Source organism: Podarcis cretensis, assembly GCF_951804945.1.
Source record: "Podarcis cretensis genome assembly, chromosome: 17".
NCBI classification, from domain to species: Eukaryota; Metazoa; Chordata; class Lepidosauria; order Squamata; family Lacertidae; genus Podarcis; species Podarcis cretensis.
Genome location: NC_137187.1, coordinates 7,442,317 through 7,454,577, shown reverse-complemented (window position 1 = coordinate 7,454,577; position 12,261 = coordinate 7,442,317). Strand labels below are relative to the sequence as shown.

The 12,261-nt window shown below is 44.5% G+C and overlaps 1 protein-coding gene across 2 annotated transcripts in view; it reads left to right on the top strand.

The window, feature by feature from the left end:
• Positions 1-12,261, top strand: part of LOC307206303 (stimulated by retinoic acid gene 6 protein-like) — a 53,357-nt gene that overhangs the window by 11,604 nt on the left and 29,492 nt on the right. For both annotated transcript variants that reach the window (XM_079959419.1, XM_079959418.1), the window contains exons 2-4: positions 4,828-4,936; positions 8,377-8,474; positions 9,760-9,887. In XM_079959419.1, coding sequence (XP_079815545.1) covers positions 4,828-4,936; positions 8,377-8,474; positions 9,760-9,887 — 335 coding nt within the window. The remainder of the gene's footprint in view (positions 1-4,827; positions 4,937-8,376; positions 8,475-9,759; positions 9,888-12,261) is intronic.

Below are 12,261 nucleotides of genomic sequence, written 5' to 3'. Positions count from 1 at the left end.
GTTCTTTCCCAAATGGTCCAACATAAGGTCTCCATTCTTCTGTAAAAAGTTCATCATTTTGATCTCTTAACATTGCTGTCAACTTTGCGTAGTCCATAACTTTTAAAAGCCATTCCTCCTTCGTTGGAATCGTCTCTTCTTTCATAGAGTTCTGGAATCAGTATTGCCTTGAAAGGCTGGAGCACTAGGCCAAAAGAGAACAAGGTGGGATTCAACACAGAGAAAAGCAAAGTCCTGGATTTTGACACACACACACAGAAGCACAAGTCTAAGATGGGGGAAATAGGGCTTGGCAGCAGCAGATATGAAATGGTGAATTAGTGGATCACAAGCTGAACATGAGCCAACAGTGTGCTAATAATGCTAATGCAGTTTTTGGCTGCTTGTCAAGCTGCATGTGTACTATGGCACCTGGGAGGCACATTTTAAGGACGACATTGATAAATGTCTAGAGGAGATGTCAGGCTTTCGGGAAGGGGATCCCGTAATTAAGCAGATCAAATGAAAGGAGCATTCTTACCAGTTAGTTTCTTTAATAATCACAGCGAGAGACAAAAGAAGAAGAGAAGAGGAGTTTGGATTTGATATCCTGCTTTATCACACCCGAAGGAGTCTCAAAACGGCTAACATTCTCCTTTCCCTTCCTCCCCCACAACAAACACTCTGTGAGGTGAGGGAGGCGGAGAGACTTCAGAGAAGTGTGACTAGCCCAAGGTCACCCAGCAGCTGCATGTGGAGGAGCAGGGAAGCGAACCCGGTTCCCCAGATTATGAGTCCACCGCTCTTAACCACTACACCACACTGGCTCGAATGCATATGGCATTGCTCCCAGTAAAGGCTCACCCCCTCCGTCCCCATTTATCTATGTTACTCCCACGTCGGGTAATCCGAACTTGTTACTGCTGAGCTCTCTGTTCTATCACTCTCAAAGCCTGTCTAGTCTTAGGCGAAGGGGGGTCAGGAATGCTGTCTAAGGACACTGAATCTGCCAGCTGTCTCTCTCCTGGTGTTTCCTCTTCTAGCTGTTCCTCTCCCAGTATTTCCCAGCTTTTCCCCTCTGGACTATGCCCCTCTGCAAACCACTGTTCTAAGTCAATACTGGCCTCCTGCCCTTGGGAAGGTTCAGGAGAAGGGGCGGCAGCGGCTCCCATCATTCCTCCTCAGTCCAGCCCCTGACAGGAGAGGAACTAGAATGGTGAGGTGTATGAAAACATTGGGAGAACGTTCCTTACAGTGAAGCAGACTGCCTGGGGAGGTGATGAGCTCTTCACTAGAGTTTTAAAGGCAGAGGCTGGGTCGCTGTCTGTCATAGATATCGTCATCACAGATCCTGTGTTGTAGATCCTACATTAACAAAGGGGTTGCAATAGGTGATCTCCAAGATCCCTTCCAATACTATGATTCTATGAGATGAGGAGATGCAGCTCATCTTGGTAGAATTCATCAGGTGGGGAAGGGAGAAGCATAAGTTGCATCAGCTTCAACCGGTTCACACATTACAGCATTTTAAGGCAGCATTTGCAAGTGGCCAAATGAAAAGGAGTATAAGGCTATTGTATGCGCAGGTGGACGGACGAAAGTAATAATTTATTTGTGTAGCTACATATACTTGTGTCAAACAAAGCAAAAAGGACCATTCAGAACTTTTTTTAATTACTTTTTTATTCAAAATTATTCCCCCCCTTTTCCTCCCTCCCCCTCCCTCCCCCCACAGAACCCACCCACCCCCACCCTCAGTTCCAGTCTTTGATTTCTCTAAAAATGATGTTTTCTGCATGTTACACAGTTGTATAGATCCTCAAACTATTTAAGTAATAATTATCAATAAAAGGTTTGTGAATGTTTATTCAAAACCAGCCAAGGAGTCCAGTTCGCTTTGTTGCGTCTTCAAATACTTTGTAAAGGGTTCCCATTCATCTTTAAAGTCACAGTTATCCTTGTCCCGTAGCTTGTATGTCAGTTTTGCCAGTTCTGCATAGACCATTCAGAACTGAGCCACAAATTTAGCTCTTGACTTCTTCGCAGTGCAGATAAATATGCAAAGGAGCATCATTTTCATTATCAAACAACAAGAAGCATATAAACTCACCAGGTATAACAGATTTCTTCTTGCAGCTAAAGTTGGGACAAATGTTTTTCACAGGGATCTTTATAAAATGGACATTGAATAATATAATGGTCAATGTCATCTGTGACAGTTTTGCAAAATACGTAAAGACAAGACACTGTTCCAAGGGTAATTTCTTATAACGGCCATCTGAAAAGGCAGCATGACATTAAGTCTTCATTCTGCAAAAGGGTTTCTACGTGGAGCTGAGGTTGTTAGATCCAGATATGAGACACAGGGAATTTCAGCAGCTGTCGTTTTATGTCACTGTGACATGACAAGTCTGCACATACTGGCATGTCGTCTACGTGTCTATGAAAAGTACACAAGCCCTGTCCTCGTTTGCATATAACTTCATTTATGTCCTGGCTGAATTGTCAACATTCATCATGGTCTGGAAGATGTCAGGATCAGGCATTTCCTGGGTCATGGGCATGGGAGTCCAGGTTGGGTGCTTATGAGTCCATCTTGTAGGATAAAGAGCAGTTGCTGGCTCTCAACCCCATAGGGAGGAGCAGCAGAGATACCATCTACCACCAGGCCTGAAGATCTTGACTATGAGAAGCAGGAACCAGGCATTTCTTTCCCCTAATGGCCCCCCGCTGCAGGCCACGTGACTTTGCCTTTTCAAGAAAACTGCATACCCTCCAACATTCTGCTGAAGAAAATTGGGATGTGAGTCTTTTGGTGCTGTGTTCGCGTGGGAGTCAGCCGACACTTGCAAGAGTGCTGCAAAACACACACTTCTTCTTTGGCAATCACTTGTAGACAAGTAAGATTGTCTTCCATGAACATAGTTTTAACAGTGAGTCTGTAAGTGACTGTGGAGGCCAATTCTGGATCCACACGTCCTTCCACAGTGGGGACGTAGGTTTCCGGGTGGGAGCTGATCACGGTGTGGATTTGGCAAACGTGCCTTCCTCTTAGCATGTTTCTCCCTTTCTTCCTGAGTTTGAGCATCTTCAAAGCCCATGACACCTTTGGTAAAGGCTGTTCTCCAATTGGAGCGCTCGCAGGCCAAGATTTCACAATTGTCGGTGTTTATACTACGTTTTTTTAGATTTGCCTTGAGAGAGACTTTAAACCTCTTTTGTTGACCACCAGCATGACGCGTTCCATTTTTAAGTTTGGAATAGAATAGTTGCTTTGGAAGACGATCATCAGGCATCCGAGCAACATGGCCAGTCCAACCAAGTAGATGTTGAAGAATCCTTGCTTCGACACTGGAAGAACACACACCTGAGCAGGGGCCTGGAGGAACAGTTCCCTCTTTGCCACTGCTCAGTGATCCTGCTCCTGATCAATGAGTCAGTTGGGAAAATCACCCCCTTGCAGCCAATTGAGAAACAGCTGAGCTATGGCAAAGAGATCTCAGCAGTGCTTTTGGGAATCACTGTTTCAGGGTGCTCCAGGGTCATTGAGGTGGTGGCTCCTGATTAAGCCAGCTTCCCTGACCCTCCTTTTTCCTAATGGGAAAGGCAAGGGAAGTCTTTTAAGTTGCTCCAGGGATTTTTGGAAGGAGGCGTAGGTGGAAAGTCTCACGACCCGCTTCTGATGATTCCCGAGTGCTGCAATGTATGCTGAGCACTCTGGAAGGCAAGCGGCAATCTCTGTCAAGCACTTCCTCCCTTGTGGTGGAGGGTGTGTGTGTGTTGCAGTTGTGTATCTGAAGGGCTGATTTGACACAACTGGGTGGGCCTGAGCCAGCCTACGGGCTGCCAGTTCCCCACCTCTGCTCCAGAGAAGTAATTCCCAACACTTGTGCCAACGCTAGCATGCTTGTTGTTGTTTAGTCATTTAGTTGTGTCCGACTCTTCATGACCCCCTGGACCAGAGCATGCCAGGCACTTCTGTCTTCCACTGCCTTCCGCAGTTTGGTCAAACTCATGCTAGTAGCTTCGAGAACACTACCCAACCATCTCATCCTCTGTCGTCCCTTTCTCCTTGTGCCCTCCATCTTTCCCAGCATCAGGGTCTTTTCCAGGGAGTCTTCTCTTCTCATGAGGTGGCCAAAGTCTTGGAGCCGCAGCTTCAGGATCTGTCCTTCCAGTGAGCACTCAGGGCTGATTTCCTTCAGAATGGAGAGGTTTGATCTTCTTGCAGTCCATGGGACTCTCAAGAGTCTCCTCCAGCACCAGAATTCAAAAGCATCAATTCTTCGGCGATCAGCCTTTTTTATGGTCCAGCTCTCACTTCCATACAAGGGAACTAAGTGTCTGCTGTGGGAAAGAAATGCAGAAGAGACTGCCCATTGCTTTGCTTTCACCTCTGCTGTGGTCAAAATATTCTGACTCATCTTTGCGTGGTTTAAACATGTCGCTTCTGTCCTCATGCAGAGAAGCACTAGAATTCCCTATTCCTCAGAGGATGGTGCCCTCCATATTTCTGTTTGAGCTGATATGGGCATATTTAGAAGAGTGACACATGTAGGAGCATAGTGGGGCGGGGGGGGGGGGTGGTGGTACTCTGAAGGGGAGAAATTTTTATTCATATTCATCCCCCAAATTAAACACTTTTGATTGTAAGCATTGGCATGCTTCCAGTTTTATTTTATTTTTTATTATATTTAAAAAAATGTATATTGGCTATCAAACTTTGGGGGATATGGCTGTAGACATTGCCAGCATATAGAAGACCAGAGTTTTGCAAGCAGGCTTAAGATGCTGAACTCTGTGTATCATCTAACATACCTGCTATTTACCATTGTGTTTCTTGTACAGGAGAACAGGTTTCCTAAATGATTCTTCTGAAGATATGGACAACTCAAATTCCTCTTGTGAGGATTCAGTAGAAACGGAGGCATTTATACATTTGTCTCTTCCTCCAGCAGTAAGTAGGCCCATTATCATACTTTCTTGAGTTATGACTGATGAAATACAGAGCTACTCTCCTTCCTCAGATACTGAGGCTGCCATTAGATAGGAAGGAGAGTGGCTGTGTATAATACTGAAAAATGCACAAAATGGAATACTGATCTCATATATTACTCTTGGGTTCTGCACTGGACACTAACGTGCACACGCAGACATAATTACTTTGGCATTGGTACCCTTGCTTAATTTGGGGAATTTGGCAGAGGCTGATCTTAAGTGCGCTTGCTGCAGAGAGCCAGAACTAAAAACATAGGGAGAGCTCTGCAGTATAAAGTGCTTACAACCCACCTACCCTCAGCTCCTGGAAGCATCATAGTACAGGGGCCTGTCAGGAGTGAACATGAACCACTGGGACCAAATTGGATGGGAAACAGCCTTACTAGAAAAGCTAACTGTCAGGGAACTGCCATCGGCTCAGGAGGGAGAGGGGAAAAGCCGGATGGATTACAGAGAGCCCCCAAAGATTGTGGGAAGGAGCTCCTCCTCAACGGAGGACAGTAACCACGCTTCCAGTGGAGAGGAGCTTCAGGGCTCGGAGGAGGCGAGGCAGTGCCAGAACACCTTGCCTGGGCAAAGCAGGGAGGAGAGAGGCCCTCCGTTACCCACGCCTTCCTTGCGCAGTAGGCTTCCACGCCAAGAGGGGAGGCGCAGACTGGGCGTCAAGAAACTAGATTGCTGGGGAAGGTTTAAGGACCACCCAGTCACGGATTCTGCCAGTGAATGAGCCAGCCACGGAATAGAGGCGCTCTGGACAGATAAAGTTTATTTTGGCATCAAAAGCAAGGCTTCGCAGCTGAGCACGGGGGCATTTGCCTGCTTGCTCTCAAGCAACCCCTTGGAACCGTAACACTAACTAACAAACTGAAAGCAACACGGGGACAAATACTGTATTGGCCTGAATATAAGCCGCACCTTTAAAATTTTTTTTGGGGGGGGAAGAAAAAAGTCAATACCCGAATATAAGCCACTCCCTTAAATTTCTGCAGCCACTCACATCCGTTCCATTTTATTGTATGTCTGTTTCAGCAGCGATATCATAAAAGCCAATTTTTGTAAGGTTGCGAATTTAAGCCGCACTTTAATTTGGGGAGGGGGGGGGAAATGAGGCTTATATTCAGGCCAATACTGTAAAAGAGGATGCCTTCACTCCAGTGTGGCTCCCTTTTATTACACACACAGCCCAACAAGACAACAACAAGAACCCACCGGCAGCGTACGAATCAATATGGCTAACTTGACCCAACAGTCACACAATTCCAAGACATGGCTGGGAAAATTCATCAGGAACATCCTGAGTTGGTTTAATTAACTGACAGGTTAACTGAGCTGATAGGTTGAGCGTCCATCTTTAGGGATAATATTTTTTTTTTTTTATAATAATTTTTATTAGTTTTCCAATTTTAAAACAAAATGACCACAACAATATAAAAACATCGACAAATACAAACAAACACACAAATATAAGTTCCTAACCTCATTTTCATAAGCCTCCTTTCTCGGACTTCCCCATACCTCACCCTTTTTACATCCTTATTTTACAATTTTTCAGCAACCATTTTAGCCAATTAAATTTAAATTTGTTATCTTTTCTCAATTTCACCTTAAATCATCAAACATTTTCGGCTGTAATTCTGCATCTTCCTTCCCCTTGACATTTTAACACTCATCAATATTGTAACAGTTCTTAAGATAGTCTTTGAATTTCTTCCAATCTTCCTCCACCGTCTCTTTCTCTTGGTCGCGGATTCTGCCAGTCATTTCTGCCAATCCCATAAAGTCAATCACTTTCGTCTGCCATTCTTCCAGTGTGGGGAGTTCTTGTGTCTTCCAATACTTTGCTAGAAGGATCCTTGCTGCTGTAGTGGCGTACATAAAAAAAGTCCTATCCTTCCTTGACACCAATTGGCCGACCATGCCCAAGAGAAATGCCTCTGGTTTCTTATGAAAAGTACATTTAAGTACCTTCTTAATTTCATTATAGATCATTTCCCAAAAGGCTTTAATCTTTGGGCAGGTCCACCAAAGGTGAAAGAAGGTACCTTCAGTCTCATTACATTTCCAACATTTATTATTGGGCAGATGATAAATCTTCGCAAGTTTGACTGGGGTCATGTACCACCTGTAAATCATTTTCATAATATTTTCTCTTAGGGCATTACATGCCGTGAATTTAATACCAGTGGTCCATAACTGTTCCCAGTCAACAAACATAATGTCATGACCAATGTCCTGTGCCCATTTAATCATGGCTGATTTAACTGTCTCATCTATTGTATTCCACTTCAGCAACAAATTGTACATTCTTGATACATTCTTAGTATTGGGTTCTAACAGTTCTGTTTCCAATTTCGATTTCTCCACCTGGAAGCCAATTTTCCTGTCTTGTTTAAAAGTTTCCATTATTTGGTAATAATGAAGCCAATCTCGCACCTTGGGCTTTAATTTCTCAAAACTCTGTAGTTTAAATTCACCACCTTCTTGTTCTAAGATTTCAGAATATTTCGGCCATTTGGATTCCATGTTAAGTTTCTTCACCTCCTTAGCCTCCATAGGTGATAGCCACCTAGGAGTTTTATTTTCCAACAAATCCTTGTACCGAATCCAAACATTATATAATGCTTTCCTAACAATATGGTTTTTGAAACCCTTGTGAACTTTAACCTTGTCATACCATAAATATGCATGCCAACCAAACCTGTTATCAAATCCTTCCAGATCCAGAATATCTGCATTCTCAAGAAGTAGCCAATCTTTCAACCAGCAGAAAGCTGCCGATTCATAGTACAGTCTCAAATCCGGCAGGGCAAACCCCCCTCTTTCTTTTGCATCAGTAAGTATCTTAAATTTTATTCTGGGCTTTTTGCCCTGCCAGATAAATTTAGATATATCTTTCTGCCACTTCTTGAAACAATCTAGTTTGTCCACAATTTGTAATGTCTGAAACAAAAATAACATTCTAGGCAATACATTCATTTTGATCGCTGCAATTCGGCCTAACAAGGAAAGCTTCAAATTCGACCATATTTCTAGATCTTTCTTTACCTCTGTCCAATATTTATCATAATTGTCTTTAAATAAGTTCACATTTTTAGATGTCATGTTAATCCCCAAGTATTTTACTTTCTTTACCACCACTAACCCAGTTTCATTTTGGAATCTCTCTCTTTCAACATTTGTTAAGTTTTTCCCCAGAACTTTAGTTTTTAGTTTGTTCAACTTAAATCCTGCCACCTGACCAAAAAATTGAATTAACTCTAAAACTCTTTTTGTACTAGTGTCTGGCTCTTGTAAAGTCAATCATCTTTAGGGATAATAACTCAATTGTAATTCTTTATTAGTTTCTCAAAGATCAAAGGATGCCTTCACTCCCTCATGACTGTTCTTCTGTATCGGCAGGTCTTCATCATTATAGTGCTGTCCTGTCTTGAAAAAAGAGTAAAAAGATGTTGTATAGATGAAAAAATTCCTCTACATGGACACTGTGGGATTATGGCGTAAGTTGAAGAATAACTTTCCTTCTGTGGCTACAAGTGTTTTCTGAAAAAGACAAATACGCCAGTGCAACAAATGCCATTCCTTCATGAAAGCAGGTCGCCTTTCTGAATCCGTCTTGCAGGAGGCATAAATTCAAGTATTTACCGTATTTTTTGCTCTATAAGACGCACTTTTTTTCTTCCTAAAAAGTAAGGGGAAATGTCTGTGTGTCTTATGGAGCGAATGTGTGGTCCCTGGAGCTGAATTGCCCAGGGGCAAAAAGCAGATCATGCTTTTTTTTTTTTGAAAGAGGGAAGTGGGTGTTGAAACAAAGCCGCTGATCGTTTGCCGATCGGGGAGAGAGATAAGGGATGCTAGAGATAAAGGAGGCTGCCTGGGAGTGGGGAGGTAAAGACAGCGAACTTGCAAAGGGGGAAACAGGAAGACTAAAGCAATAAGGAGAGAAATTAGAAGAAAAGGAGGAGCAAAAAACTGCTCCAGCTAAGGAAAAGACACGAAGGCAAACAAGAGGGAAGGGAGTGTTGAAAGGAAACAGCTGATCAGTGGGATTGGAAGAGAGATGAGGGATGCTAGTGGAGGCTGCCTGGGAGGGGGGAGGTAAAAGCTCATGGATCCTCAGGATTTTTACATTGGGTCACCCCAAATTCACCATCAGATCACATAGCATGTCCATGGCTATAGCCTGCACCAAAAAAATCACGCACCCACTGTTGCTTGGGGCCGCAATGGTGCAAAAACGTGGTTACAAAGCACGGATCCACATGGATCCTCAGGATTTTTGCATTGGGCTACCCCAAACTCACCATCAGATCACATATCTGTGGACACAGCATACATCCACTGTTTCGTTCAGAATATTTTTTTCTTGTTTTCCTGCTCTAAAAACTAGGTGCGTCTTATGGAGCGAAAAATACGGTACATCTGGGATAAAAAAAGAGGATAAAATACTCCTCTTGTATTGGGCAAGGAAGATCTTCCATGCTGGCACTAGATGGAGCTTTTCATAGGTCACAACCACAACATACATTTAAAGCTCTCTCCAAATCAGGCAATACTTTTATGTATTAGGACCAACCAAACTGTCACAAGATGGTGAACTGAACAGTCCCTGTTGTTATTTTTCTCTAAGCTGTAATTGATGGGTGGTTGATTTCACACCTACGTTTTTTGACTCTTTGAAAGCGGGAGCTGCAGCACATAAGGTTTCAGCTCTGTAATGGCTTCCCAGTTGCTTCCCAGAATCCTAAGATTTATTTCTTTTCTTCTTCTTTCCACACCTCACAGACCCTTTGATATCCTCACTTTCAGCAACCGATGGTCACTTGGATTTGCATTTGGAATTATTGCTGATAAAGTGATGTACCTGTTTACCTCAGACCACTTCATTTCGTTATTTCCGAGGTGGGCTAAAGGTAAAACACGTGGGAAAGAAGCAACAGGGAGGCCTGGGGATGGAACAATACCATGAGCCTCTGACGTTTTTCAGTTTATCCATACTAATCTGCTCATTGCCCTGATACTAGCCAGAACCTGAGCTTTTGGGCTCATCTGTGAGTTCAGTTTTGTATTCAGGATTCTGATCTCAGTCTTGCATTTGTTAACATAAGTGGAATAAGGAGGGAAGATCGGAAGGTGAGGTGTTCTTAACTTCCCTTGCATATGCCAAATTCTTCTTGCTGATGTCTTCCTTCCACCAATATCATTTTTCTTTCCTGCTGATCTCTCTTCCAGGTTTAGAGCTCTGTTTATTGGGACTAGGGATCGTAAAAAATAATTTTTTTGGGGGGGGGGAATTGGCTGTGTGGAAGAGTTAAGCACTCTCTTTCCTACCTGCTGATTTCCTTCTGCAAATGCTGCCTCAGCTCAGCTCCACTGACAATTCAAGTGGAATGTAGGAACTGGGAATGCCATATTTCCCTTGTAAGGTCTAGTCTTCTCCCAAACTCGGGTCCCCAGATAATGTTGGACTCAATTTCAGGGGCCTTGCACCCTTTGCCAGCACCTAGTGTCAGGAACGTGGCTCAACCGAGTGGAGGGGAAGAGTCAGACTCAGAAATTGAGCCAAGTGAGAGAGAAGCCGGCTCTGCAGACGAAAGCTGGCTGACAGAGCCAGGAAGGGGGAGCGCCACCCCCTTTCACAAAGAAGTCACAGGCATTAGCTCTCAAGTGGGGGGAGAGCTAGTCAGAGGGTTGCTAGGCAACCAGCAGAGAGGCAGAGGATGGAGAGTGTGTCTAGTGGAAGCGGGGAGGAGGAAGTCCAACCTCTCAGTCCCCGTTCTCAGAGACTGGACAACAGAAGGGCAAGAGGGGAAGGGCGGGAATCTGGCGTCCTTCCTGCTGTGAGAGGGGTGGAGATTCAGACTGACCAACTCCTTCAATGAGAGCAGGCTAGAAGCCGTGCTCTGGATGTGTTTTTTGTAAATAAAAGTACCATAAAACTGCCAGGGAGTCATTAATTCTTATCAAGGCTTGCTTGCCTGTCTGCGATCATTACACCTGGGGCGGGTGCGGAACATGCGCATCCAGCCCTCACTGCCGAGCGGGCGCTTATGGGTGCAGAGTGGGAAGTGCAGAGGGTGATGATCACCCCTCCATGCTTCCCTGCCCTTGTGGCCAATGGGCTTGTGTGTCAGGCGGGGGCAGGGTGCAATGGGTGATCTTCACCCTTTGTGCTTTTGAACCCCTGCCACTGTCAGGGCATGATGTGGATCTTGGTGTGTGTGTGTGCCTGGTTCGCCCCCCTGATTGTGCACCCTGGGCAACGCCCCCCCCCCCCGGTACCACCTACGCTACACCACAGGTCAGTTCCCATTATCCCTACCCACTGCTCTATGCTAGTTGGGGCTGATGGGAGTTGGAGAAGGCTGGATGAAAAAACGCAGAAAAAGCCCTGCTGAATAAGGTCAATCACCTGTTTAATTATCACAGCAGGGCTGGCCCACCTATGAGGAAGTCCAAGAGGTGGTGCCCCTGCAGGTGCCCTGCTCACCTCACTAGCAGCAAAGAAGCAGTGGTGGTGTCAGCAGTGGTAGCTCCTGATGAAATCTCATGAGAACTGGCTGAAATTTCACCAAAGTTTCTATTAAAGTTTATTAAGGGTGGTGCTGTGGTCTAAACCACAGAGCCTAGGGCTTGCTGATCGAAAGGTCGGCGTTTTGAATCCCCGTGACGGGGTGAGCTCCCGTTGTTTGGTCCCAGTTCCTGCCAACCTAGCAGTTCGAAAGCACATCAAAGTGCAAGTAGATAAATAGGTACCGCTCTGGTGGGAAGGTAATTGGCGTTTCCATGCGCTGCTCTGGTTCGTCAGAAGCTTTGTCATGCTGGCCACATGACCCGGGAAAACTGTCTGTGGACAAACGCCGCTCCCTCGGCCAGTAAAGCGAGAGGAGCGCCGCAACCCCAGAGTCGTTCGCAACTGGACTTAATGGTCGGGGGTCCTTTACCTTTTATAGAGAAAAGTACAAAACCTAATATATTGTCCCTTTTATGTCCAAACTGAGACTTGGATTGAGATTCAATAAAAACAAAGAAATGGGTGGGGAGAGAAAGGAATACAGAAAAAGAAAGAAAGAAAGAGGTTAAAAGAGAAAGATAGACCAATAAGCTGTGTTAAAGATTGGAAACCTCTCATAGACTTTTTGCTTGAAAAATAAAAAGAAATAATGTTATTTGGATTTGAGGATTCAAGGTCATGTTGGTTTATAGAAAGTGGCTTTGTTGTGTGTTATTGGACAAAGTGAATTTTTATATAACAGATAGATGAGGAATCAGAAGTTCTTTACTTTC